Source organism: Zalophus californianus, chromosome 4, assembly GCF_009762305.2.
Source record: "Zalophus californianus isolate mZalCal1 chromosome 4, mZalCal1.pri.v2, whole genome shotgun sequence".
NCBI lineage: Eukaryota > Metazoa > Chordata > Mammalia > Carnivora > Otariidae > Zalophus > Zalophus californianus.
This window is the reverse complement of record NC_045598.1, coordinates 168642815-168670248: the sequence shown is the minus strand read 5'-3', so window position 1 is coordinate 168670248 and position 27434 is coordinate 168642815. Positions and strand designations below refer to the sequence as shown.

Below are 27434 nucleotides of genomic sequence, written 5' to 3'. Positions count from 1 at the left end.
CATTATACTTTCTGTATAATCTAAGTGGTTAGAGACTGCGACCTAAAATTACCTAAAACAAACTGCAATACCAGCTCACCACTAATTAACAGAATGACGTTGGACAAACCCCGTCTCAGTTTCCAAGAATGTGTGATGGTAGTTAGTACAGTTCTTCATAGTTTTCAAGATTGGCAATGGGGATTAATAAAAAAAAAAAGTGAAATCGTTTTTAGGTGAGACGCTACAAAAAACAAGAGCTATAATGCTGTTAAGGTCATCTGACTAATGGAGACTGACTAAACATATGGTGGAAAATATTTTCAAAAAGTCTAATTTCGTCTTCAAGCTTTTGAAGAGAAAGAAGCCGCAAAGGCACAATGCACATGCGCAAATGATTACCTCCGCGAAGGAGGCGAGGTTGGAAAAGAGAAGGGAGGCGGAGCCCCACTCCAGCTTCTCCTCCCAGCTCCACCCCTCGGACTGTGCATGACGTCACGTAAAGCTCGTACTTCCGCTTCCGGTCATTCACGTTTCTCTTTTTTCCTGTCTGGCTGGAAAGATGGCGTCCCGCAAGGAAGGCACCGGCTCTACTGCCACTTCTTCCAGCTCCACCACCGGCCCGGCGGGGAAAGGCAAAGGCAAAGGCGGGTCTGGAGATTCGGCCGTGAAGCAAGTGCAGATAGATGGCTTGGTGAGTGGGGTTCCGTTTCTACAGGCCCACGTGGGGAGCTCAGTTCTTAGTCCAGTCCCGCCAGACGCGCTGCTTGGCAGCCTCTCCCTGGGTCTGGTGAGACTGGGACAAAGTTTTCCCTTAAAACCTTTCTCTTTCATCTTCACTTTTTGTTGGGAGGCGCAACAGCTTTCTCTGCCACCTATTGGGGGAGTTGAGGGCTGAGATAGGGAACAGAGGCTAGGGATGTGTGTGGCAGATTCTTGGGGTCTTGTTTTGAGATGCCTGGATTCGGAGAAAATAGGTGAAGGAGGTGTAGTGAAGGATCTAGGAATCTAGGGCTTTTGGAAGGTAAGGTAAACCTCATTGATTCTCTGCTGGGACCTGACATATGTAACTTCCCAAGTGGAGATTTACTTTGTAGCCACTTCTGAACCTATGGTTCAGCGTTTATCTGAAACTATGTAGTGGGCATAAACATCTCTCATGTTGGCTGCTTCTTTCCGCATCTGTGAATGTTGGAGTGCCTCAGGACTTGGGTTTAGGCATCCTTCTATCAGGTCTCTGCTTGACATAGTGTAACGAGAGTAGGTAAAAGCACACTCATGGAGCCAGACTGCTTGGGATTGAGTCCTATCTCTAAAATTAGCTGAATGACATTGGTTAAGTTAATCTCTTTATAGTTATTTTCCTCATTTTAGTTGTTTTGAGGATTAAAATTGGCTGAAATGTGTCAGTAACTAGAACAGTGTCAGACATAGTAAGTTACCATTTAATCTTAGTTGCTTCAGTGTTATTATTTGTGTTACAGAAAGTTACAGTAGTAGACCCTCCTTAAGTTCCTTTCATTGACTTTAAATATTATTTATATTCTGAAAACCTTTAGATTTATATTTCTTGCCAGACCTGGTTTTTGCATGCCACTCTTATGCATCCTACTGCCTGCCTGACATCGCTTTTTGGATATCTTATAGGCATCTCAAATTTAACTTGTCCAAAATAAGATTACTGTCATCTCCCCTTCCTTCCTCTCTCCCCATCCTTGGTCTTACCTCAGTCTCTCCCGTCTTAGTAAATGGAACTACCATCTAACCATTTGAACAAGTCAGGAAACCTAGGCATTAACCTACATTTGTTTTTTTTTCCCCTCAGCAAACCCTGTTGGTTCCACCTCCAAAATATATCAAATTCATCTGCTTCTCATCTACCTATATACCATCAATCATATCCACTTGCAATAAAATACAGACTTCATACCATATTCTTCAGGGTCCTGCTACTCCTGTCTCTTTCTCCAAACTCACCTCCTACTTTATTCTGGGCTCCATTCACAGTGACATTTTAGTTGTTTTCTCTTCCTGAAATACTCAAGTATTTAGTGGCTTCTTTTGATTCTTTAGGTTCTTGGCTTAAATGCCCCATTTTAAGAAAGGCCTTGCCTACCAGCCCTGTTGAATGTAGCTCCCTCCCCATCATCCTCCATCACACCCCCCTGTTTCATAGCATTTTCCACTGCCTGTAACTGTCTTGTTTGTTTTCTTGTTTGACTCCCCCACCAGAACGTAAGCTACTGGAGGACTTTGCTTTTTCACGTGTTATGTTCCAATAGAGACCTATTAACTGATATAGATAGAATGAATGAATGAATAAAAGATTTCATTTTATTTTTTTTTAAGATTTATTTATTTTAAGAGGGGGAGACACGAGCGGGGCGGGGGGGAGGGTCAGAGGGAGAGGGAGAGAAGCACACTCCCCACTGAGTGCAAGCCGGCCATGGGACTTGATCCCACGACCCTGAGATCATGACCTAAGCCGTTGGACCCTTAACGACTGATCCACCCAGGTGCCCCTCATTTTTATACTGCTCCTAGTACTTGTCCTCATATCTTTTATAGATTATTCTAATGGTATCTTGGATTGTTCTCTTAGCCCTGTTCAGTCCATCCTTCATAATTTAATTAAAACATTCACTTAATGTGAAAGTTTAGATCTTGTTAACTTCCTTCCTTAAATGTTTACAGTGATGTTGCATTGAATTCAAGGCCTATCAAGATGTCCTTGCTTTTGTGTTCAGGTTAATTTCCTACTATTTCCAAGCCTCATAGGAAGTGTATGTTCCAGCAACACAGGACTATTTGGTTAGTCTGATGTTTAATCACATTTGTTCCTGGCATCTTTTTAGTGGTCAAGACCTGTTTTTCTTCTTGTATCGAACCTTTCCTTTCCTACCTTTGGTTCTGTTTCATCACATCTTCTGTGTCTTTAATATTACTTTCCCCTTAACATGTGAACATTGTCAGGACTTTCCCATATTACAGTGTTCAGTTCTCTTTTTCACTTAGTTCCATTCTGTTTCTACTTTTTTCCTCTTGAAGTCAACGGTTAAAGAATTATCTATATTTGTAGTTTTCCATTCTTTCTTCAACTCACTGTTGTTAGAATCTCCATCACCAATAATTCCCTGATTTAGTTTTTAGAAAAATCATTGATAGCGTTCTCAAAGAATTCTAAAAAAAATCAAAATATATCACACATGCAAAATAGTATCTATGGTACATAATTTAAATAATCACAAAATAAACATCCAGCTACCTCCCATTCAACCTGCGAAATAGAACATTGTCAATATCTTTGAAGCCTCTTCCCCTATTTCATCCTTTCCTCCTGTCCCTAATCCCCACCCTATAATCACTATTGTGAGCTTTGTTTCAGGGATTGGGTTTTCTTTAAATTTTTTTATTGTTATGTTAATCACCATACATTATATCATTAGTTTTTGTTGTGGTGTTCCATGATTCATTGTGTATAAAACCCAGGGCTCCACGCAGAACGTGCCCTCTTTAGTACCCATCACCAGGCTAACCCATCCCCCCACCCCATCTAGGGATTGGGTTTTCTTTATAGCTTCACCATACGGAGTATTTCTAAACAATTTGTTCAGTTTTGCCTGTTTATATTAATGATATGGATGAAATGTGAATTAAATCATAGTACATGTTCTCCTATGTCTTGAGTCATATATGCATATCTCACATTGTTTTTGAGATTAGTCCATTCTAGACTGTGGCTAATTCATTCCTTTTCATTACCATAGAGAACCTCATTGTATGAATATGACATAATTGTCCTCATCTTACCGTTAATGGACAATTAGATGGTTTTTCTTGTGTGAAATGGTATCTCTCAAGAATCTTTTAATTGTCCATTCCATTAGGCTTGTCAATGAGATTTTTACTGTACCTTGCACAGAGTCAGTGCTCAGTGTATCCTCTTGGAATGGAGGAGTGGCTCTTCACTGCAGTCAGATGATCTCATTGTTCCTAGAAAAGGTCAAACTGATCTTTCCTGTAGAACTTCTCATGTAAAACCTACATCGTTCCCCCAAACCAGTTTGAATCTTTCTATGGATCAGCGAGACAAGTGGAATTGGCCTCATCTGGTACCTTGTTAGAAATGCAGAAATACAGTATCTCAGAATCTTGGGCCCCCCCGTCTTGATCTGCTGTATCAGGTGGTTTATAGCATATTAATATGTAAGAAGTATTGTTCTGGTCCACACTGATTTCTTCCTTTATCCGAACATTATCATAGACTGTTCATTAATAGTTTTTCTTTTCTCACTGAGATGATAATTTGTTTTTTTTTTTGAGATGATAATTTGAAGACAAAATTGTAAAATTTTTTGTTTATTTTAGAGAGCGCGTGCGAGCGAGCATGCATGGGGGGAGGGGCCCAAGGGGGAGGAAGAGGGACAGACTCTGTGCTGAGCTCTGAGACTGGAGCCAGACACAGGGCTTGATCTTGACCCTGAGATCACGACCTGAGCCAAGAGTTCGATGCTTAACCGATTGTGCCATCCAGGTGTCCCAAATTGTAAAATACTTATATCTTCCATAGTTCCAGTGCTTAAAACTTGGATTTCGATTTTGATTACCATCGAAATTTATTCCTTTAAAATTTTGTTTTTCCTTTTATGTAAAAAGTTATTTTATTGTTTAGAATTGTTAGCTACCTCATTCCTCCTTTATTGGATGTAAGGTAGAGTATGTTATTAATAAGTGAAAAAGTCAGAGTTCCATATACTTTGTCATTTAGGTATCATTCAGATGTTACCTCAGAGGTACTTTCCAGCTGCTCTTAAGTGGCCCCATTAGTTCACTGACCCTTTTATCACCCAGTCAGGCCCTTGTTACTGTCGAAATTCTCATATTTATTTGTTGCTTGTCTTCTCTCACTCAAGTATCAACTTCCTGAGAGCAGGATCAGTGTCAGGTTTGTTCACTGCAATATTAACAGTGACTGTCACATAGAAAGCACGCAGATACTGTGAATGAATTAATACAGTTCTGGGTACAAGAAATTTTCTTGAAAATGAATCATGAGGAAACTGGGTCAGTAAATGCTTTGTAGAAATGGTGTGTTGGTGAGAAACACGAGTGAGGCTGGGAGACCAGTGAGCTTTATAAACTCGCTCATATTTCTTCCTTTATTTAAAGCATCAGTGTCTTATCTGTAAGGAAAAGTCACTAATGTTAATTGAGCACTTGCTATTTACAAGACCCTGTGAAGGAAAGTTTGGTTAGATTATGTCTGATTCTCACAACAGTTCTAAGGGTAGATGTTATCTGCCTTACGTACCTGTGGTTCTTCAAAGCTGATGAGAAAATGTTGGTGGAAGTGCTTTGTGAACTGAAAGGAATAATTCAAATTTATAAAGGGCTTATACTAGGCCTAATGACCTATATCACTGTGTATTGTGTGTGTGTGTGTGTGTGTGTGTGTGTGACACTACATGAAGTTAGTAGCTTGTTAGACTAGATAGTAGCTTGTTAAACTATGAAATGGAAACCTTAGTCTAAAATCCAAGTCTCAAGTAGAATGCAATTTGGCCTTTAAATGTTTTAACAACAAAAAAATTGTGTGGCTCTTGGCTCCTCCTTTCAGTTTTCTGACTTCAGGAAAGAGTAAGTTGGTTCTTGTGTGTGGATATTTCAGTCAGATAACTTGAAATTCTTTCAAGCACCGAAATCTTTACATTTTAGCCATTTTAATTGTAAATCTTTCTGAAGTGTATTACATAAGTTTCTGCCTCTTTAGTCAGAGAATATTGAACACAGCTTAGCCATGTTTTGATGACTTATTTAGTATTATCTTTAAGAACATAATTTGTTGCCCCATACTGGACAGTAGTCCTCGAGAATCCCTTTGGGTATTTACATCTGTTTATTTCTATAATGTCCCCTGTCTTTGAGGTGCCTTGCGTAATTTGTCTTTCTAGTTGGCTGTCTTTTTTTCTTAGTGTTTTTGTTGTTAAACTTACATGTCTTACCCCTTTTATTTCTAGCTTTTCATTTGCTATGGATGGTAAACCAGATAAGCAGTCTTGTTAGCATTATTTTTAACATGAGGCTAAGTACATGCTGCATGAGGATTAAATTGAGTATGCAGTCTGATATTTTGACCACTTAGTTATATTTTTGCTTTAGCAAGTAAGGTGTTACTAATTTTAAGTAACAGCTTTTTATAGTAGATAAAAACATTTGACATATGTTATTATATCCTGGAGTTGATAGAACCAGTATTAACTGGATTATATGTATGATTCAGTCACTCATAGAAGCTGAGTGGCTTTTCAAGGGTGTAAAGTGAATTTATTCTAGAGTTTGGACTCAAATCACAAATTGCCATCTTTGATGCATTTTGCTTTCCATTATTACAACTGCTTCATCCATTGTAAGGACTCCATAGATGTTAGTTCTTACTATGTGCCAGGTACTATTCAGAGTACTTTATATGTATTATAGCATTGAAGCCATATAACAGCTCTGATTTGGGAACCATTATTATCCTCATTTTACAAATGAGGAAGCTCATATACATATAGGTTATGTGACTTGATGCATGTCAGCATTAGGGGAAATAGCAGTAGTGTTCACAAAAGAATTAATCCAGTGTTGCTTGCTCAAGCATCAGGAAGTGTATTTTCCAAAACTTAGGTCTCTTACAGACTTAGAACTTTAAAATGTACAAGAAAGCGAATATATCAGAATCTTTATATTTAATAATCTGTCATATTCGAGGAGAAGATTTGTAGCTAATAGAAGTCAATTTAGTAAATATTCTCATTTGGAAAAAGACAGCTTTTAGCCAATGGGTCACACAGATGTAAGATATTGGGGAATCAACATTGAAGAAAATAGGAGGTAAGCTAAAGAGAATTGAGGAGTACTGGTAGGTATTCCTTAGTAAGGTAGTTTACTTGCCTTAGCTAGGTAAATCTAAGTCTGTCTGACTTCTCAGGATGTTTTTAAGATTCATATAATCCTGGAGACATCCTGGACTTTGTTCCTTTCCCTTAAGGTCAGAGGGCTTATTGGAATCCATTGCCTTTTTGATAAAGCTTTCTGATAGTGCTTCCTGTGTTTATGGCATATACATCCGTGATGACAAACTGTATTAATGTTGTTTCTTGTAACTATCTTGGGGTAATTTAAGGAGCCTAGCATACATGGTATTTCTCATGGGGGGAGATGATTTAATAAATCAGTTAGCATCTCTGGGCCTTACTTTCTTCTTTAATATGGGGATAATGCATGGCCTTCCTGCTGTAATGAATAGAAGCTTAATATATACTATTTTTATTGATGTTTAATTACTGTAGTTAACAGATTTAGTAGTTGGTATTGGTTTTAATAGTTACAGTGGGATTCCAAACTCAATGCTTCACCAAGTAAATGGAAGATAATGAAAAATTTTAACTTCAATTGTAGCGTATCTGGCCCAGATGAAATGGCATATGTACTCTTCAAATGCCTATTTTGACATTAAAAGGTGTGGGTGCACAGTATTCACTGGTTTCTTTTCTTTTGTTTTCTTGTCACCTTTGGCTTCAACTAGCTCCTGTATAATTATAAATTCTGATCTTCAGCTTAATATCTGAGATTTCAAGAGCTTTGCTGAGCAACATCAGGGATTTTAAGTCTTCCTAGCATTTTTCTGGACTTTTAGCTCAGTCCTAGCTTTGACAACCTCTACAGAGCATTAGCCTTTGGCGAGGATCTTTACCAGGTCTTACTTTGTGGTCAAATATTCTCACTTGTACTTTACCCCGTCTAGCCTAGTTTCTTAGATGAAAGCTTCTGATTTCAGCACTTCACGAAAGCTTGGTTGCATATGCTTTTCTCTTGGAGATTAGTTCATAATTTTTCTTTTGTAAAATATTTAAATTGTGGTACTTGGATATTATTTCCTTTGGCAGTGTATGAGAAAATATACTTAAAGAGAAAATAGCTTTATTTTTTCCCATAAACTATCTGTAGAAGATGATTCTGTAAAATGGCTATATCTTGTAAAGATTAGATTTAATAGCAAAAAGTACAGTGTAATGCACATCTCCATCTATATGGTGACACACTGTACTTGTTTTATTAAAACCGAAAGAACTGAAATGGACACTAGTGTATGCAAGAGTAGTACCCTGTATTTTTGTCAATGTTGGCACCAAGCCCAAAAATAGAGTAGAAAAAATTGATTCAGCAAAAGAGTGGTAACTTAATATTAACTTAGTCAAAATAACTTTTATACTGTTTGAGTCTGAGTTCGTCAGCTGTATTTTGGCATAATATTTTAAGGTTTTAGTTTTACTCCACATAGTACCTAAACACCACAGATAGTCATTGTATCCTGATGATTAATAGGAATTCTTTTCCTTAGTACCTTCTATACCTCTATCCCTGTCCCCAACTAGTTTCATTTGATGTAAGTAGCAAATGTTTGTTTATTTATGGGACAATAGTAATGTGCTAAAATATGATTTTTTTAAACAAAAACCATATGTATTCATTGTAAGCAAAGTTTGGAGAAATCTCTCTCTCTCTCTGTCTGACACACACACACACACACACACAAATCTCTTTCTCTCTGTCTGACACACACACACACAAATCTCTCTCTCTGACACACACACACAAATCTCTTTCTCTCTGACACACACACAAATCTCTCTCTCTGACACACACACACACAAATCTCTCTCTCTGACACACACACACACACACACACAGAAATCTCTCTCTCTGTCTGACACACACACACACACACACACACACAAATCTCTTTCTCTCTGACACACACACACACAAATCTCTCTCTCTGACACACACACACAAATCTCTTTCTCTCTGACACACACACAAATCTCTCTCTCTGACACACACACACACACACACACACACACACACACACACACACACACACACACACCCCCACCCACCCACCCACACCAGAAAGTTACTTGGTTTATAAGCTCGTAACATGAGGGTGGGTAACACCATTAAGATTTTGGGGTTTACTTTTCTAGTGTTTTTCCTGTGCTTTAATAAATACCTGTAGTTGAAGTTAATGGCTTAAAGGTTATGCATGATTTTAAGCATGTTGCCAAATTGCTCTCTAGTATAGTTGTATAATACAGCTTATTTTCCCATGTGCAGAATATTGGAGTGCTGCTTCTTGGCACCATTGCCCAAGGAGTTATAATTTTTAAAAATCTTAGTCTTTATTTTTAAAATTACCTGTGCCTGTTAGTATGCTGACATACTTGTTACAGTGATTCAGGTCTGTAAAATATTTCCTGTCCTCTGTTAGTGATACCACATCTGCCCAAGTCACCCAGGCTTCTGGTATCATCTTTGATTGCTCTGTAGGGTTTTCTTTGGTTTCTCTTAGGATCACTTACATAGTTTGTGAGTCTATGACTGTATTGTCTGCACTCTTCATTTCTCACTCTCCTTTCTGAATTACTGCAAAAGTCTCATGTGACTGGTGTTACAGATTATATTTTGTACTTGACCATCACACACAATGCTGCTGAGTAAATAATTATTTTAAAGGACAGCTGTAGTCCTAGAATGCAAAAATCCTTTGGAAAACCCCCTTACACAAAAATCAAACTTGATAGCCTGACTATTAAGATCTTCTTTACCTTCTGTTTTTAGCCTCCAAATGAGGGCTTGTAGATAACTGTTTTCAGGTTTGGTTTACGGAGAGCCTTTAAAACAAAACCAAAATATTTTCCTTTGAATAGAAGAAAACCCCTGTTTTACATTTTGTGCAGAAATGCATAATCTTCAGTTCGGTTCTGAGGGACCTCTTGAGAAAGGTGAATAATCACCTTGTTCTGGTATTACTGTGGTGTGCTTTTTAAAAGCTGAAGTCTTTTAATATATTAACCCTATTTAATTAAACAGCCTTTTGGGTACATGTGGTACATAAATCAAAAAGCAAAAAAGAGTATGTAGTGAAAAGAAGCTCTCACTTTTTATCTCTGTCTTCAGCTACCCTCTTCCCAGAGGCAGTCACAGAAACTTTTTTAATGTTTCCGTCTGGACTTATTTTAGCAAGCACTGCCTGCTGTTAAGGAAGCAGAAACAAACTATAATTGAAGTGCCCCCAAATCACCTAAAGGCCATCTAATTAAGCAGTGGTCTATGCTCTTCAATATAACAAACTTAAAACATGTTAGGAGTAGATAGCTCCTAACAGTTTTGAAATTTTTTGATTTGTTTTATATGAAAGAGGAAATGAATTTTGTTCCAGCAGAGCTTTTTTAACACTCATTTTACTTTGGAAAAATTACTTTCCAGCTACATGTGGGAAAATTTGCAGATTTGGTTATGTATATTGAGTTGGTAAAGTAAAAACTTAATGTTCAAAATAAAACATCCTCATCACTTAACCTTTAATTGTGATTATACATTTGTATGTTTGATTGCATCATTGAACTATCTCATGACTAATTTTTATGAGGATAACAGTGCTATATTCTGTTGAATTTCTTGAGACTACTTTGCCCTTTTCCCCCTTTTCGCAACAATTATTAGTTGATTTAACTTTAAAATTGTGGACCATTGATGAGCATTAGATCCAAGAGAATAATAAGTATGCTCTTTCAACTGAAATATTATAGAGGTGATATTGATTAAGTGTTTTGGAGCATTGCAACTAATCCCATATGTGTCAGGAGCAAAATATCTTTTTTTTTTTTTTTTTGCTATTGAAGTTACTTAAATTTCTTTCACATCAAAACTGAGCAGCAGTGATTTAAATCCTATTTATTATTTGACTCAGCCAGTTATGAAATGGAACCCCTATCCCACTTGAGCCATAAAATGTGTTAAATTCAAGACTAATGCTGCTTTCTGCTTTTTGAATTTACATTTTGGCAGTAACTACCTTCTTTGTTCAGTGTTAGAAAAAAATGATCTAGGCTTAACCAAATAAGAAAACTGCCAAGTTCACAGATCAGTCAGTGAAAGAAGCCAGAATTAAATGAAAGTCTAGTTATTGACTTTACAGAATATGCTAAGGGGAGATTCTGTGGCATTACAGTGTCTTTGAGACTAAAATTCTTCTATGGTAATAGCTGTTCTTTGACGGTGATTGATGTGAGAAATTCAGGCTGTAGACCTTACCTCCCAGAATCTACAAAACTGGAATAAAGCCAGCCTAGGAATCATGCATCCTGCCTGACCTCTTCTCCAAATGGCCGGTAACTGGTGCAGTTGGGCTTTGCCATTTTATTTCAGACTTTTAAGAATCTCTTGGAGTGGATCTAGTTTTTATTTTTAGCAAGGATAATGATGTTTTTAAGGAAACCTGCATACATACATAAACACACGTATACACTGCTGTTTTGAATAAAGACCATTTACTCTCAACTTTGACTTTTTGATGCAGATTTTAAAAATCTTATTTTGAAAGCCTGTGGTATTGGTTGTTATAAGAGAGAGCTCTAGATCAATGTGACTGATAAGTCTTAACAAAACTGGAAGTTTGTTGTCAGGTGGTTGATTTTTAGTAAGTTATATTTACATCATATTAGACTGAAAAAAAAAAATCTCTGAGGAATAAACTAAACATTCTGGGGAGGCAAGGGTCAATGCCATGAAGATAACTGGCATATTCTAGTTGCTAAATATTTGTTGGATAGGTGGATGGATGAGTGAATGGATTAGGTGAAATGGTTATTAGAGTATAGGTAATATGTTACTGAGAATTTTCTAGGCGCTGTGTGCTAGGTACTTTGGGTGGATAATTTTTTAATCCTTGCAACAGTGCTGTGAGATAGGCACTGACTAACTTATCTCCACAGGAGGTAGGTGAGGCTTGGATAGATCGGATACCTTGTCTAAGGCCACAGAACTGGCAAACTTTAGTTTGGATTCTAGTGCTCCAGTCTCTCAACTATGCCATATGATTTTTCTGTTTGTACAGACCAGAGGCTCACATTTGTGTATGCAATCATAAGAATTAATTTTTAAGCTTTTACTAAAGCTTTCTTTCTCACTTGAACATTATTTTTTTCACAAAGAAATAAATGTTCTAAAGTTACTATGTATAACAAATGGAAGACAGCAAATCAGCATTTGAATGTTGGCGCTTCAGCTGAGTTCGCTCACTGGATAATTTACTTTCTTACCTCTGTTTTAGAGAGCTTGTGATTTAAAGTGGGCTCCTGCTGCTGAAATAAGTTTGTTTTTATCCCTCTTAAAAATACAGTGTTCAGATTGGAATCAGCTAAGGGAATAGTGGTTTGATCCCAACTAAGGACTATGCCTATCCTCTCCTATAGAAGCAGCATGGGGTAGTAGAGGAACTATGGGCTTGATAGCCGCACAGTTTGGAGTTCACGTCTATTGAAATATGTTATTTTGAAAGACTTCATATCAGTAACATAAATTAAGAAGTGTTTGATTCTAAAGTTCAACTTTTGGACTTAGGAAAGAATGGTCTACCTGCTTCCGTAAACCATTGCTACCTAAAGTATGGGTATGGTTTGTGAACTGTTCACACTCTGCATGAGATAAGCACAGGATTGAGATTGAGTGTTTAGAAACCTTTCTGGCAGTATGATGTTGCTGTGATAGCCAAGAGTGTGATCTCTGGGCTTGTATTTTCTCTTTTTTAAAAAAATCACTTTTCCTGTAAGTTTTATTTTTTTACTATGGTATTGGTCTGTGAGGGATTGGAAGAAAATAAGTTCTTCACTATGGGTAGTCTGAGAAGCCCTGTTCTAAACTATTTGCATACCTATTTTAGTTAATAGCATCTTCCTGTAACCGGAGTCTAATAATGTTTAATAGAACCATATATAAAATACTATTGTGATTATTAAATATCACCAGATTTACTTTTTTATTATTGGCTTTAGTGGTAAAACATTTAAATACTTTCAGCATTTCTTTTATCTGTGAACTGTTTAAAAAAGATGAACAAGTGGATTTAGTGTTTTCTTATTCTAGGTGCACAATACAGGTTGCAGCCTCTGAACATATCCCTGTGAACTTGGCTTTATACAGGAAGGTTAAAAATGGTGGTGTATTTCCACAATTTAAAACTACTTATGTCCCTAATTTTTACTGGGCTTTCAACAGATCCTTTTTATGTCTTACACAGGGACAGTGGAAAACCTGCTGCTTTTCTTGGTGAAGATTTATTGCTGTTAGTTTGCTCAAAGTTTGATTTGATATTTTTGCTGATTTATAATTGGCTTATGTTAGGCTTCTCTTAAACAGATCTCTCTGCTTGTTGAAAACCAGTCTGTGTATCCAGAAGTTACCTCTTTGACCTCGGTGGTGTGTACATACGCATATTGTCCAGTCGTTTGTGTATGTGAGTGCAGTGACATCTGTGAATAGATGTGAAGAGTGACCCTTTCAACCAGAGACTAGAATTTAAAGTCAGCAGGTGCTCAGGCTTTATAGTTGTATTTTTTCATTTTCTCCTTTCAAAGCCCACTTATTCATCCCCCCTTTTTTACATACCTAAAAGAACATGCTAAAATCAAGATATATCCACATCATTCTGTCAACTCAGTAGCATTGTTGAAAAGAAATTAGTGGGGTTTTTTTGGTGAAACTTCATGCAGTAAATTGCTGTAATTGCTGGGTTTTAAAATCTTTTCTGTTAACTTTTCCTTAACATTTGATGTTTTTTGAATTGAAAACAAATACATGCTTATTATAACTAAATAATAACAAAGATTCATAAAAGATATGTCCTTCCACACCATTCTTGTTCATGCAAACATAAAAGCATAACCGCATGTATATAATAAAGTTTTATTACTATTAATTTTTAAAACTCTAACCCTTTGGGTGTTGTGGCTCTTTGGGAATCTGACGAATGCCATGGACCTTTCTTCCAGGAAAATGCCTTTAAGTATATAGAAATTATTGGTAAAATACCTAGTTAATCCCATTAAATTCCAAAATACTTTAAGATAATGGCAAAATTCTAATGTTATACTTTTTTGGCTTCTAAAACAGTACAGTTTAATTTATTTTTGATTGCCTGGGCTTATTATAAATGTGAGTTATTATAAATTTTGAGTTTATAAGTTATATAAAACATATGTTATATGCAATGCAGGGATATAGCAGTGGTTTTTTACCTAGTTCTTTATAAGCATTTCAGGGGATCTTTGAACTATGAATTGAGAAAAATTGGTAGTGTGAATTGTTTCTTCAGATTTTAAAAAACATGCACAGGGTTTTAAAGTTAAGGTATTATTTATATAGAATAAAATCCACCTATTTTAAATGTATAATATGATGTAGTTGTAAACAACTGTACAGTTGCCACCACATCAAGGTGTAAAATAGTTGCTTCACCCTAAAGAGTGTGCCGATCTGCCGTCAGTATCCTCCCCCTCACCTGGGCCCCAGGCAATTACTTAGGGGTTTTGTTTTGCCTTTTCTAGAATTCTATATAAATGAAATCATAGAGTGCATAGCATTTCGTTTGACTTCTTTCAGTTAGTATAATGTTTTCAGGATTCCTCTCTGTTGTACTGATATTTCATTCCTTTTTATTGCTGAGTAGTAGTACGTAGAATGGATATACTACAATTTGTTCATCTAACTTAGGTGGCCTTTGGGTTGCTTTCAGTTTTTAGCTCCTATGAATAATGCTGTTATGAGCAGTTGTGGACATATCTTTGTGTGGGTACATTTTTATTTCTCCTGGTGAATTCCTAAGAATAGGAATTTGGGCCATGTAGTAAGTTTATATTTAACTAGAAGATGCTACAATTACTGTCTTCTACCTTTCCACCAACACTTTTCACGTGGTTCTAACTTTTTGGAAAGGTCTCAGTTTCCACTTTCCTGACTCAGAAGTCCAGGACACCATTGTTTCATCCAGGACAGAATGGGTTGCAATCTAGCTCCTAGCTCTTGGGTGTTATATCTATGTGTGTTGTACCTTTGGGTACTGCTGCGCTAATTCACAGGGTTAATGCTCTGGTTGTCGGTTTCCTTGTCTTGCTTGATTGGTTAAACTTTTTAGAAATGCAGTATAGTCAACATTTCTATATGTCTACAGGAGTAGAGGGGATTCAGGTACTTCAACTTGGCATATTGCAAGGCCTAAAAATTCCAGATATATTTCTTAAATAGTTTACTTTTTAACCCTGAACTTTATTAAGAGTTGCTTTAATAGAGGAATTTTGTGTGGTAGCTTCATAGCCCTTATTTTACCAGGTAAAGATTGGCTCTGGGACTAGTATTAGAAATATTGCTGATTAAAAATCCTTGCAATGCTTCCTGAAAGGATTTTGTTAACACACTGTATTTCATAATTCATCAACAAAAATTACATGAAATTGCTCATCTTGAATTAATGTAATGGTGTCTTAAGACATAACTATTTCTGTGAGTAGATTGGGTTTATTATTTATATGCCAGTACTTTTGGTAAAAACATGAAAGTCTGCTCCCATCCTAGTGTTCATCCATCTCTAGGCCTTTTTGTTCTGCTAAAGTATGACTTATGTACTTCTTGAAAAGTTAATATTAGCATTTTAATTTGAAATCCATAGCTGGCAAGTATTCTCTTCACCCAAGCTGACTGCTTGGTCTTCACTTCTCTGCTCAGGTGTCATCTCAAGGAAGGGCCTTTCCTGCGTCATGCACGTTAAGGTTACCTCCCTTTCATTTCTCTGTTTTTTTCTTCAGAGTGTGCTTCACTATCTATAATTTTCATTCACTTTCTTAATTGTCATTCTGGAATAGTGGTTCGTAAAGTGGGAGAACCCCCAACACTTCTATAGAGGGTCTCTGAGGTCAAAACTATTTTCATAATAATATTTAAACATTATTTGTCATTTTTACTCATTCTTTATGAGTGTTTAATGGAGGTTTCTAGATGCTACATGCTGTGTGGTATTAAAAGATTGAATGCAGAAGCAGATATGAAAATCCAGTTGTCTCTTATTAAACTAGAGATTAATAAGATTCACAAAAAATGTGAAACAATGTTATTCTTTTTTTAAGATTTATTTATTTATGAAAGAGAGAGCACGCAGGCGCACACAGAGGGAGAAGGAGAGGGAGAAGCAGACTCACTGCTGAGCCAGGGAGCCCAATATGGGGCTTGATCCCAGGAACCTGGGATCAGGACCTGAGCTGAAGGCAGACGCTTAAGTGCCTGAGCCACCCAGGTGCCCCACAATGTTATTCTTCTATCCTGGTTAAAATTTCTTTCTGAAAATGTAAATGTTTTACAAAAATGTGAAAGTGTCATTTTTTGTATCCTGATTGTTTTTATTTTGAAAAATAGTTATTTTTCTCAAATGTAATTTATGACAGAATGTAATATATTTGTTACTGTTTTTAAGTGAATAAATATTTTGAACATTTTTCAGTTTGAATTTCTAATATGTAAATATCAATATAAAAATTCTTTGGGGTCTTAGTAATTTTTAAGAGTATTAAAAGGGCCTCAGGATCAAAAACTTTTGAGACTTGCTATTTTAAAACATAAACCTCATGAAAGTGAAGACTCTCATGTGTTTTTGATTTTAGTTTCATTTTCCCAATAGGCCTGTCAGAGGTGACTGGCCTGTAGAAGTCACTCAACACATACCTAGGTGAATGGATTGATGAGTGAATGAAAGAAGCCAAAAATAACAGAATTCTGGTGATTCTGTGCACAGCTTCCAAATCTTTCTGTAGTAACTGGTCTTTGCAGATATCATATTTGATAGAAAATTATTCTAGTTCATCAGACAGCATACTCTTTGTTTTGGTCAGATTTAAATTGTTCCCTGGTATGGAATTGAAAGTTTTTGATATGGTTTTGATAGAGGTCTTAGAGATTCTACTAAATGTTCCATTTTAGGGAGAATGGAAGATTTTATTCATCATGCTCATTAACTGAAATTTTAGGTTTGTTGACTTCTGGTAGAATTAATTTATTTGGATATTTTAGATTGTTACTTATATTTTATTCTGTAGTATTGAGAATACTTTGTGCCTTTGAAGTTAAATACTATGTTGTGTTTAGCCTTTTGGGCAAAGTTAGGTTTTCATTTTTTAAAAAGTCAGGCACTTCTAAAATAGTATTGTGTTCATTAGAGATTACAAAATAGTCTGCTTTACTTTTTCAAATTGCACTGAATAATAAACAGTATTAGAAAAAATGGTTCCTCTAGGGTAATTTCAGCAGACCCGACATCTGTTTACTATTCCTTGCTAAGATCCACCCAACTTGAGAATGTGCAAACCTCAGAAAGCTGGGAGACTGTTCTAGAGATAGTTGATGAGACCAATACTGACTGTGCAGGGCAAAATCAAGTAGGTTAATAAACACTTAGACCCAGAGTATGACAAAGTTTGGGAGTGGGTGTAGAAGAATTTGGTAATTTAGGATTCTACTGGCCAGTTTGTTTCCATCCTTTAGGCATAATATGTAGGAAAATCTTGATTTACCCATGAATTTATAGGATAAACAAACCCGGTCAGCATTCATAAGCAGTCTTAAATTTGGGGTCAAGCTATAAAGTATAAGTCATACAGAACACTTGATGCTTCTCAGATGGATTGCTGGCATTACTTTCCTTCTCATCTCTGTGCTGTAGAGATTCTTCCAAGTAAGGCTTGAGTTCCTCTATTAGGGGGTGATATTTATGCTTTTGTAAATAAAATGTTCACTTTTGGGTCTGTGTTTCTCAGTGTACTCAGCTTTTCATCAACACAGGGAGTCTTAAAACAGAGGAAAGGAAACTTTGTTTTAACCACTTGTGTGCATTGCAGTCTTCTGAGGAGTTAAGAAAAAAAAAAAAAGGAAGGCTGCTCCATACTTCCTCATTAAAAGTTAGAATGAAGTAGGATATTAGAATCACCTGGATAATCGAAAACAAAAATGAAAAGAAATAAAATCCCCTCAAAACCAATATAGGATTCTTAGCCCAGATCAATTAACTTTGAATTTCAGAGGTTGGTTTTAGGCCATCTGCTTTTTGTTTTTTTTTTTTTTGGTTTTTCCTTTTGTTTTTTTTTTTAAACACCGATGGCTAATATGTAGCCAGGGTGAAGACCGCTCTTCATTTATTTAAAAAAAAGCTCGGCAGGCCATTTTGATAAGCTGAGAACAAGTGATATAGAGCTCTTGAGTATGTGGGATCATTTGTGATGCTTATAAACAAAATATAGGAGTATGTTTTTGTTTTGAGACTGTTAAGCTTTAATGTATCTATTTTTAAAAGTAAGAGGAAGCATGACATAAACAGGATTAATTAAAAATGTATCAGCCCTGTTTTAGGGACAGAGGCATATGGTTGGTTGGAGGGAGAGAAAATGAAAGGGGATGAGCTTGACTGAAACAGGACTTTTGTGGTGGAACATTCCCATCTTGTGGTTTGTGAGAATAGTGCTGCTAAAGATTAGAAACTGTATTGCATTACAGCAACTAGTGGCAGTTTCCTGTTGATTCTACTTGATGTCTAGTGATCAGGGCACAAAAAATTTGACCTCTAGGACCATTCCCTTAGCATCTTTTGCTGCCTGACCCAGTAACCTTACACTGAAAATCTACTTCAAGCATAAAACCCTGCTTCTGCAACCTAGCTACAGCGGCTTCTTCCAGAGCTGTTGTCCCTGCATTCTTTCTGTTTCAGCCTTGTTACTACAAACAAAGTTACTCAGTTATTGTGAAGTAATTATAAGTACCTTGAAGTCCAAAGTCATATTTCATCTCCCTGATTTAATAATTCTGTGTCAGAGTGTCTCTGTTTCCTCATCTGTCAAATAAATGAGGAAATACTATTTCTCACTTCATGCTGTAGTTACGGGATTGAAGGAGTCATTGCGTGTAAGGCACTGTAGAGTGCTTGATGTAAGTGATTGATAAATGTTTAACATTCACTCCTTGAGCACATAGATTCTGAGTATCTTTTAAGTGCCAGGACCTGTGTTGGGTGTTGAAAATGTGGTGACTAAACACATCTCTTCCTTTCTAGGAGAATATTTAAGAGGGGAGACCATGAGCAGAACAAGGATTTTTGTCTTGTAAATATGAAACATCGATGGAATGTTTTTATTTATAAATTCTTAGGTATTTCTGTAGGATATCAAAAGCTTGTATGTGAATTTGTTAGTTCTGATCAGGAATTTCCTTTTGACATCTTTCAAGTTTGAATTGCAAGCCCATTACATTACTTTTTGAACTAAAGAACTGAGATTTTAGCACGTATGTAGGAAATAAAGGCATAAGATGTCAGACTGAAGAATGAGTTAGCGTAGTTTTGATAATTTTTTAAATATTTATAAATATATATCTATATATGTTTATATTTTATTTTTTATATTTTGAATGCTTTGGGTGGGAGGGATGGGATGGCTGGGTGATGGACACTGGGGAGGCTGAGTACTATGGTGAGCGTTGTGAATTGTGTACGACTGATGAATCACAGACCTGTACCCCTGAAACAAATAATACATTATATGTTACTAAAAAAAAATTTTAAAAAAAGAAAAAAATTAAAAAACAAAACAAAACCCTTATTTTCTAGGAATTATAACTAATGATTATTGTTATTGTGAACTTTCAAATTAATTTCCTATCCAACCTTGCAGTGTTACCTCTGTCTTTATGGAAATGTTAAAGGAGAGAGTAATGTAAGAGCCAGTTTTCCATTAGAGGTTATGTGGTGTATTCTGTTGAGGAAAATTAGTGCTGGAGACTTTGTTGTCTTTGTTTTCTCTTTTACCAAACATTCCCATTGTTGCTTCCTTTGGCTTAATGAGATGTTCTGTTCAGGAACCATCTTGAGATGTTGAGAAATTGTCAAGGGAACGGTTTGCTTTCAGGTTTTCAGGTAATTGAGTTTTTTATCTCTGTGTCTTATTGATGGTTTTATCATCTGTGTCAGGAAATTATCATGCTGTTAACAGATATTAATAGGACCACTTCCTCTGTAATAATTTTGGATTGAGGTAATACTGTTTGAAGGAGCTCCTGGATGCCAGACCTTTTGGGAGCCTTGACCTGAAGGTCATGAGTGCTGTACGTGGACATTTTTGACATGTCTTCAAACTCCAGGAGTTACAGATGTACATTTAGATTATGTGAGTTTTATTATTTCTGTCAGAGTAAAGGAATTGGTTTATAAGAAACTTGGTTAGTTCTATTATATAATTTTGTGATTTTTGCAAACCCATAGTATGGTTCATTTTTTCCTTTGAAATAAAGGAAATACAAACTGTATGGATGGTTGTTAAGGTCACTTCTGTATTTTCTTTTAGGTGGTATTAAAAATAATAAAACATTATCAAGAAGAAGGACAAGGAACTGAAGTGGTTCAAGGAGTGCTTTTGGGCTTGGTTGTAGAAGATCGTCTTGAAATTACCAACTGCTTTCCTTTCCCGCAGCACACAGAAGATGATGCTGACTTTGATGAAGGTAAGGGTACTCCTTTCATGTGTCTTTGCAGTGCACACAAATTGTTTTTCTTTTTAATTTTTATTTTTTTGAGAGATTTTATTTTTATTTTAGAGGGAGAGAATGCATGTGAGTAGGCAGAGGTGCAGAGGGAGAGGGAGAGAGAATCTCAAGCAGACTCTATGCCAAATGTAGAGCCCAATGTGGAGTTTGATTTCATGACCCTGAGATCATGACCTGAGCCAAAATTAAGAGTTGGATGGTTAACGGACTGAGCCACCTGGGCACCCCCACAAATGGTTTTTAATATAGTTCTCACCATAACCTTTGATTATCTCTTATTGGGAGTCTATCAGGCCAGCCTAATTCCCTTAATTACTGAGTTTCTTGAAACAAATCATGCAAATTCTTTGAAATGAGGATTTATATAAAAAACTTCATTAGTTTGGCCTTATTTGGAATTTGAGATTCTCATTTTAGTAATTTGGATAGGAGCTGTGCTGTTGTTAACTTTCCCATGATGAAATCAGCTTGCAAATAACTTACACTGTGAAGGGTAGGGATCATCATTATGTGTCCAACATCCATTTTCTTCTCTAGTATTTTGACTTAACGTTTAAGAACATGAGCTTAGGGTGCCTGGGTGGCTCAGTCGTTAAGTGTCTGCCTTCAGCTCAGGTCATGATCCCAGGGTCCTGGGATCGAGCCGCACGTTGGGCTCCCTGCTCCGTGGGAAGCCTGCTTCTCCCTCTCCCACTCCCCCTGCTTGTGTTCCCTCTCTTGCTGTGTCTCTCTCTGTCAAATAAATAAATACAATCTTTAAAAAAAAAAAAAAAGTTGAGCTTAACTATTTCAGAAAGAAGACACTGAGCGTAATTGCTTTTTTAGCAAAGGCCATTAGTAGTTAAAAGTTCACACCAAGGGCCAAGGTCAATAACCTGAAAGATTTTTTTAAAAAATCTAGTTAAAAATAATTTCGCACTTGTCTGAACACTCAAGGATCATTTTCTATGTAACTTTTTTTTTTTTTTTTAATGGTAAGAACAAGTAGTATAATTTACCATCCTAAACCATTTTCGAGTGTATAGTATAGAGTGCTAACCATATGCAGGTTGTTCTGGAACAGATCTCTAGAACTTTTTCGTCTTGCAAAAAACTGAAACTCTGTATCCTTTGACCAGTTCTTCTTCTTTTCCCCCTTGCCAGCCTCTGGCAACCACCATTCTGCTTGCTTGCTTATTTGCTTGCTTCCTTCCTTTTTCTTTTTTTTAAAAGATTTTATTTTTAAGTAATCTCTATACCCAAAGTGGGGCTCAATCCCATGACCCCGAGATCAAGAGTCACACACTCCACTGACTGAGCCAGCCAGGTGCTCCATCTGCCTTCTGTTTCTAAGAGTTTGACTCCTTTAAATATTTCATAAAAGTGAAATGAAATCATGCGATATTTGTCTTTTTAGAGACTGGGTTCTTTCTTTTCTTTTCTTTTTTTTTTAAAGATTTTTATTTGTTTATTTGAGAGAGAGAGAGAGTGAGAGAGAGCATGAGAGGGGAGAGGGTCAGAGGGAGAAGCAGACTCCCCACTGAGCGGGGAGCCCGAGGTGGGACTCGATCCTGGGACTCTAGGATCATGACCTGAGCTGAAGGCAGTCGCTTAACCAACTGAGCCACCCAGGCGCCCAGAGAGACTGGGTTATTTCACTTAGCTTAATGTTCTCAAGGTTCATCCAGGTTATAGCATATGACAGGATATCCTTTTATAAGGGTGAATAATATTCTGTGGTATGTATATACCACTTTATCCATTCATCTGTTGATAAATATTTAGGTTGTTTCCATCTCTTGGCTCTTTTGAATAATGTTGCAGATACCTCTTCAAGGTCCTATTCAGTTCTCTTAGATGTATACCCAGAAATGGGATTTGCTGGGTCATATAGTAATTCTATATTTAATTTTTTAAAGAACTTCCATACTGTTTTTCATAGTGGTTATAACAATTTACATTCCCTACCAGTAGTGTGCAAGGGTTCTGATTTCTTCACATCCTCTCCAAAATTTTTATTTTCTGGTTATTTATTTATTTTTTTGATAGTGATCCTTCTCACAGATGTGAGGTGATACCTCATTGTGGTTTTGATGTCCATTTCCCTGAAGATGAGTGAGCATTTTTTCATGTGCTTGTTGTCTGTATGTATTATTTGAAGAAATGTCTATTAAGGTCCTTTGCCTGTTTTTTAAGATTGTTGTTGTTGAGTTGAGGAAGGTCTTTGTATATTCTGGATATTAACACTACCTTATCTACATATGTATGGTTTGCAGATATTTTCTCCCATTCTGTAGGTTACTCTTTTACTCTGTGGATTGTTTCCTTTGCTGAAGCTTTTTAAGTTTGATGTAATCGATATTGTCTGTTTTTGCTTTTGTAGCTAGTACTTTTGATGTAATATGCAAGAAATTATTGCCATGATCAATGATAGGAAATGTCTTCCTTATTTTTTCCTCTAGGAATTTTATGCTGGTACCATTCTGCTTTGATTACTGTTGCTTTGTAACATGTTTTGAAATCAGGAAGTGTGAGGCATTCAGCTTTGTTTTTCTTTCTCAAGATTTTGGCTATTTAGGGTTCTTTGAAATTCCATGTGAATTTTAGGATTTTTTTTTCCTATTTCCATAAAGATGCCATTGGGATTTTGATAGGGACTACATTGAATTTGTAGATCACTTTGGATAGTATGGACATTTTAACAATATTAAATCTTCAGTCTACGAACACAGGATGTCTTTCCATTTCTTTGTGTTGTCTTTACTTTCTTCCACCTGTTTTGTAGTTTTCAGTGTACAAGTTATCCCCAGATGTTTTATTCATTTTGGTGCTGTTGTAAATGAGATTTTTAAAAAATTTTCCTTTTTGTCATTTGTTTTCTATGTAACTTTTAACTGATGACTTTTCACTTGGATAAAGTGTTACTTATGTAATTTGATTTCACATACTCATAGTACCTTGAAGATATAATAGACACTGGACATATTCTTGCTAAGGTTAGTACCTTGATATTGCAATTTGGTCTTACAAAAATCATTTTTTCATTCAGGTAATACCTTTAGAAACTAATAAGGCTATTTTATTCTAGGCACTTGGGTATTTACATTTTTAAAAACTTTTGTGCAATATGCACCTTTTTGTTTTTAAGCTGGCCAAGCTCTCCTTGTTTCATCTAAACTGTATATTTCATCTGAACTACTGTGATATTATCAGATTACGGTTGGGATTTCTCTGCACTCCATTCTGGCAGTATTAGAATATCTTAGTTCCTCTGTCTACCAGCATATCTGGAGATGCTTAATTATATTGCAGTAATAACTCTTTTAGAGCTAGAAGACTAGATGAGAAGACAAGGGATTGTTAACATAGTTTTTTTTTGGTTTGTAAGTGAGGAGTTTGAGGGGTTCACTTGAAGTGACTTCCCCAGTTACTGTGTTAGTGGCATAGTTGGGAGTAGAATCCTTTCCAGAACAGTTTATATTGTCACATAGTTTTCTCAAGGTAATTAAATTTGTCTTATAAAATTCTCAGTTTAGAATATGTGCAAGAAATAATGTTCAGTGCAATTATGGCAGGTGAACAAAGCAAAACGTATTTATTAATTTTAGATCTTGGTCATTGGATGCTGACTTCTTATGGGCTTTCAGGTAATTGACCAATATGCTGTTTTATTAATCCGTACTTTAAGAAGCTCATTAAAAAGTGTTTTAACAACGTGGACATAAGAAATTTCAATTTAGTGTTAAATAACAAAAAAATTGCTGGACATTGTTGTGTACTGTATGTACATTGCCTATAATTAGTTGTTACTCTGCACATTTGAAGGTTTTATCAGTCCCATTTTCCAAATTAGGAAACTGATCCTCAATAAGACAAATAACTTGTCAAAAGTCATTTAACTGGGAATTTATAGACTAGGGCTTTAAATCTTCGGCTGCCTGGTTCCAAGTCTCATGATTTTCCTGTTGTTGCTTTTGGACACTTAGTGAAGTGGAAGCCAGTGATTAAAGGGTATAGAATGGGGAGCATCATTATTTTGTAACTGAAATCTACTTTTTGGATAAAACAACTAAATTTGTTTTTCTTGATTTATCTTTAGGAGCGAATAGAATTTGCTATTTTTCTTATAAATGTGAAAGATCTGTGATAATACTCTATATTTCTTTCTACCCTTATATAATCAGTCTGGAATTCTAGGTTCTCTCACATAATTCATTTATTTGTTTTTATCAAACCTAGCTAAAAGCTAAATTTTCTCATTATATGGATATATTGTGGAATAGAAGAGCCCTGCATGTTATTTTAAATCATTCTAAACATCCATTGTTTTACATACTGCTTTTCTGTTACTTTTATGCCTGCTAAAACTAATATTTATTTAGGGAAAGAGCCTTTTTTCTGCCCTTCACCTTATGGAAGTAAAGTTCTCACTAAATATTTTGTAATTTTAATGATTACATATTTTGAGTTGCTTAGGTATTTGTTTGTTTCTGTGTTTTTGTTTTGGTGCCTCACGTAAAGTGGAGATTTTTAATCTGTGGTCCCAAAGTGAAATGTTTTAAATTAGGGGCTGACAAGCTACAATCTGTGGGCCTGCTTCTGCGTGTAAAGTTTTATTGGAACACCGCCATGCCCATTCATTTATGTATTTTCTGTGGCTGTGTTCTTGCTACAGTGGCATAGTTGGCTAGTTGTGACAGAGACCATATGGGCACCAAACCTGAATTTTTTTTTTTTAACCATCCAGCACTTTAAGAAAGTTTGACCACTTTTTTTAGTGTATGTATATATATATATATGTATATATTTTGTTATTTTCCCTCTCCATAAGGTTAAAGAATAAGGTAATTAGTTGTCTCTTTCCATCATAAATAGATGACTTTTTGTTTGTTGCTTATTCCTTTCTAGATGTTGTCCTTAACATTGACTCTGAGTCCAGAATGTATTGTGGTCACTGTAATAAAAACACTGATATTATTGGGTATTTGTTTTACTGGTACATCTGGAAAGTGTCAGAAGATGTAGATTTTCCTTTATTTTAATGCATTTTTTCTTTACTCCCCCCTCTGCCCCCTACCCCCGCCCCCACTGAGTTGCTGATGTTTAGGGGAACTGTCTGTAGATATTAGGGAAGAAAAACATTCAATTCACGGTTGCAGACTTGTGAGCCAGGTACAGGTTTCTGTGAAAGTAGAGTGTTTCTGTGAAACCTTTGTCACAAAGCGAAGCAGTTACCATTAACTTATATAGAAAACATTTTGAGCATTCCCAGACCCAAAAAATAACTTCTGTTAGGCTTTTCTTGTACCCTAGTACACATCTTGCTAATGGATGCACAAGGTAACTCCAGATAAAGCACAGATGCTCATAGGCACAGATCAGAGCGCTGGCGCCTTGACGCTGGGGAAGATTGTCAGGGCCGCTCTTGCTGCTTGGCATGCGTGCTACCCTCCAAACGGTTCACTGCAAAACAAATGCCGAATGTTATTTTCGCTTTTTGCCTTTTTTTGTAAAAGTGAAAATTCTCTTTGGATTTCTTTCAGTAGGTCTTTTGGAAAAGTGAAGTGGTATACCGCAAACTTCCAAAAGCAGGGTATGCCTGTGTTATGGAAAGGTAATGAATGGTATGAGGCCAAAAAACTTGGGTGGGAATCTCAGCTCTATACTTAGATCTATGTGACATTGAATGACTTCAGTTCTGAACTAGTTTTTTCCTGACTCTGTACTATCTTTCATTTAGCACATGTTAATTGCTCACTTACTGAGTACTAGAAATGTAGCTGACGGATAATTTATGAGATCAGTGCCACCTTGGATTATGTTACAATAGGGTGATTCAAAACCAAGAAAACTGTTGGGCATGAAGTTTTTCTTTTTTGTTTCTCTCCATGAATTCACTTTTTGTTTTTTCACATGTGATAACTCCCCTAAGTGGCTTAAATCTTGATATTACAGGATTTACTTTGTAGTTAAAAGCGAGATAATTTGCTCATATTAGAGAATATATGCTTTTTAAAAACTGAGTAGAAAGACTCATATTAAAATTCCCATTAGGGGGCACTATTATCAAGCTTAGGAGAACTGGAGACTAATTTGTTTTCTCAGACATGCAACCCGAGGCTTGCTAAAAGGGAAAAATATTTTCATCTGATAAGATTCAGATACTGTTTTATACAACTGAATTCCTTAAGTATGTTATAAAGTGCACTGAATTAAACACAGATCCAGTAACTCACTGTCTTATTTTTCAGCAGACTAAATCAATTTAATATTGCAGGTGATATAAGAAGCTTACTTTATTCTGCATCAGAGCCAGATCCATAATTTTCATATTTGGAGTGGACAGATTTTTTATTTTGCTCTCTTTAAGTCAGGCCAAAGGATGATCCTTAGACTTCAAATAAGTTTTCTTCAAAAACGAAGCGTGAAGACTATATTGTACTATGAAAATACAGTTAGGGGAATGAAATGATGCCTAACTTAGAAAGTATGAACGTGTGTAGCATGTAGAATTCCTGAAGTAATTCTGCACATTGACGTGATTTAGACACACAGATAGCTTTTGGTTTTTTTGTTCACTTTCAGGTACTTGAAAATTATTTTTTATTATTCAAGTTTGGTTTTAGAACAAGAAGTAACTACTTTAGACTGTTTTATACAATTATTTTGTTATCATTAAACTTGCAAAAGAAAAGAAGTCGTGTGGAGTATTAGACTTTTCAAAGGCTAAATACGAATTGGCAAAAAATGTAATTTACAATAAAATGTACTGGGAGTACTTTTTCAATGCATAGGTGTTATTTTTGTATCACTGGGTTCAGAGAGAGTAGGTTTTATCTAGCTGCCTTACTTGCAACACTCTCCCCGTAAGTAAGCCATAGTTTTCATTGGGGAGAATCTCTGCTTAATCACTTGCTTCCTGAACTCTCATCTTCCTTCTTTTTCTTCTTAGTTTGTCTGAAGCCCACACGCAGGGCAAAAACTGCTTGAAACCTCCCCAATAATTACTGTTTCGGCTTTGT

The 27434-nt window shown here is 36.1% G+C and overlaps 1 protein-coding gene across 2 annotated transcripts in view; it reads left to right on the top strand.

Annotated features, from left to right (window-relative positions):
- Nucleotides 1-396: 396 nt before the first annotated feature.
- The window catches only part of EIF3H (eukaryotic translation initiation factor 3 subunit H), a 92433-nt gene continuing 65395 nt past the window's right edge, over nt 397-27434 (top strand). The window contains exons 1-2 of one of the 2 annotated variants that reach the window (XM_027572420.1): nt 397-673; nt 20235-20391. In XM_027572420.1, the coding sequence (XP_027428221.1) occupies nt 542-673; nt 20235-20391 (289 nt within the window). In that variant the 5' untranslated portion in view covers nt 397-541. The remainder of the gene's footprint in view (nt 674-20234; nt 20392-27434) is intronic. The other variant, XM_027572431.1, reaches the window with a different exon arrangement.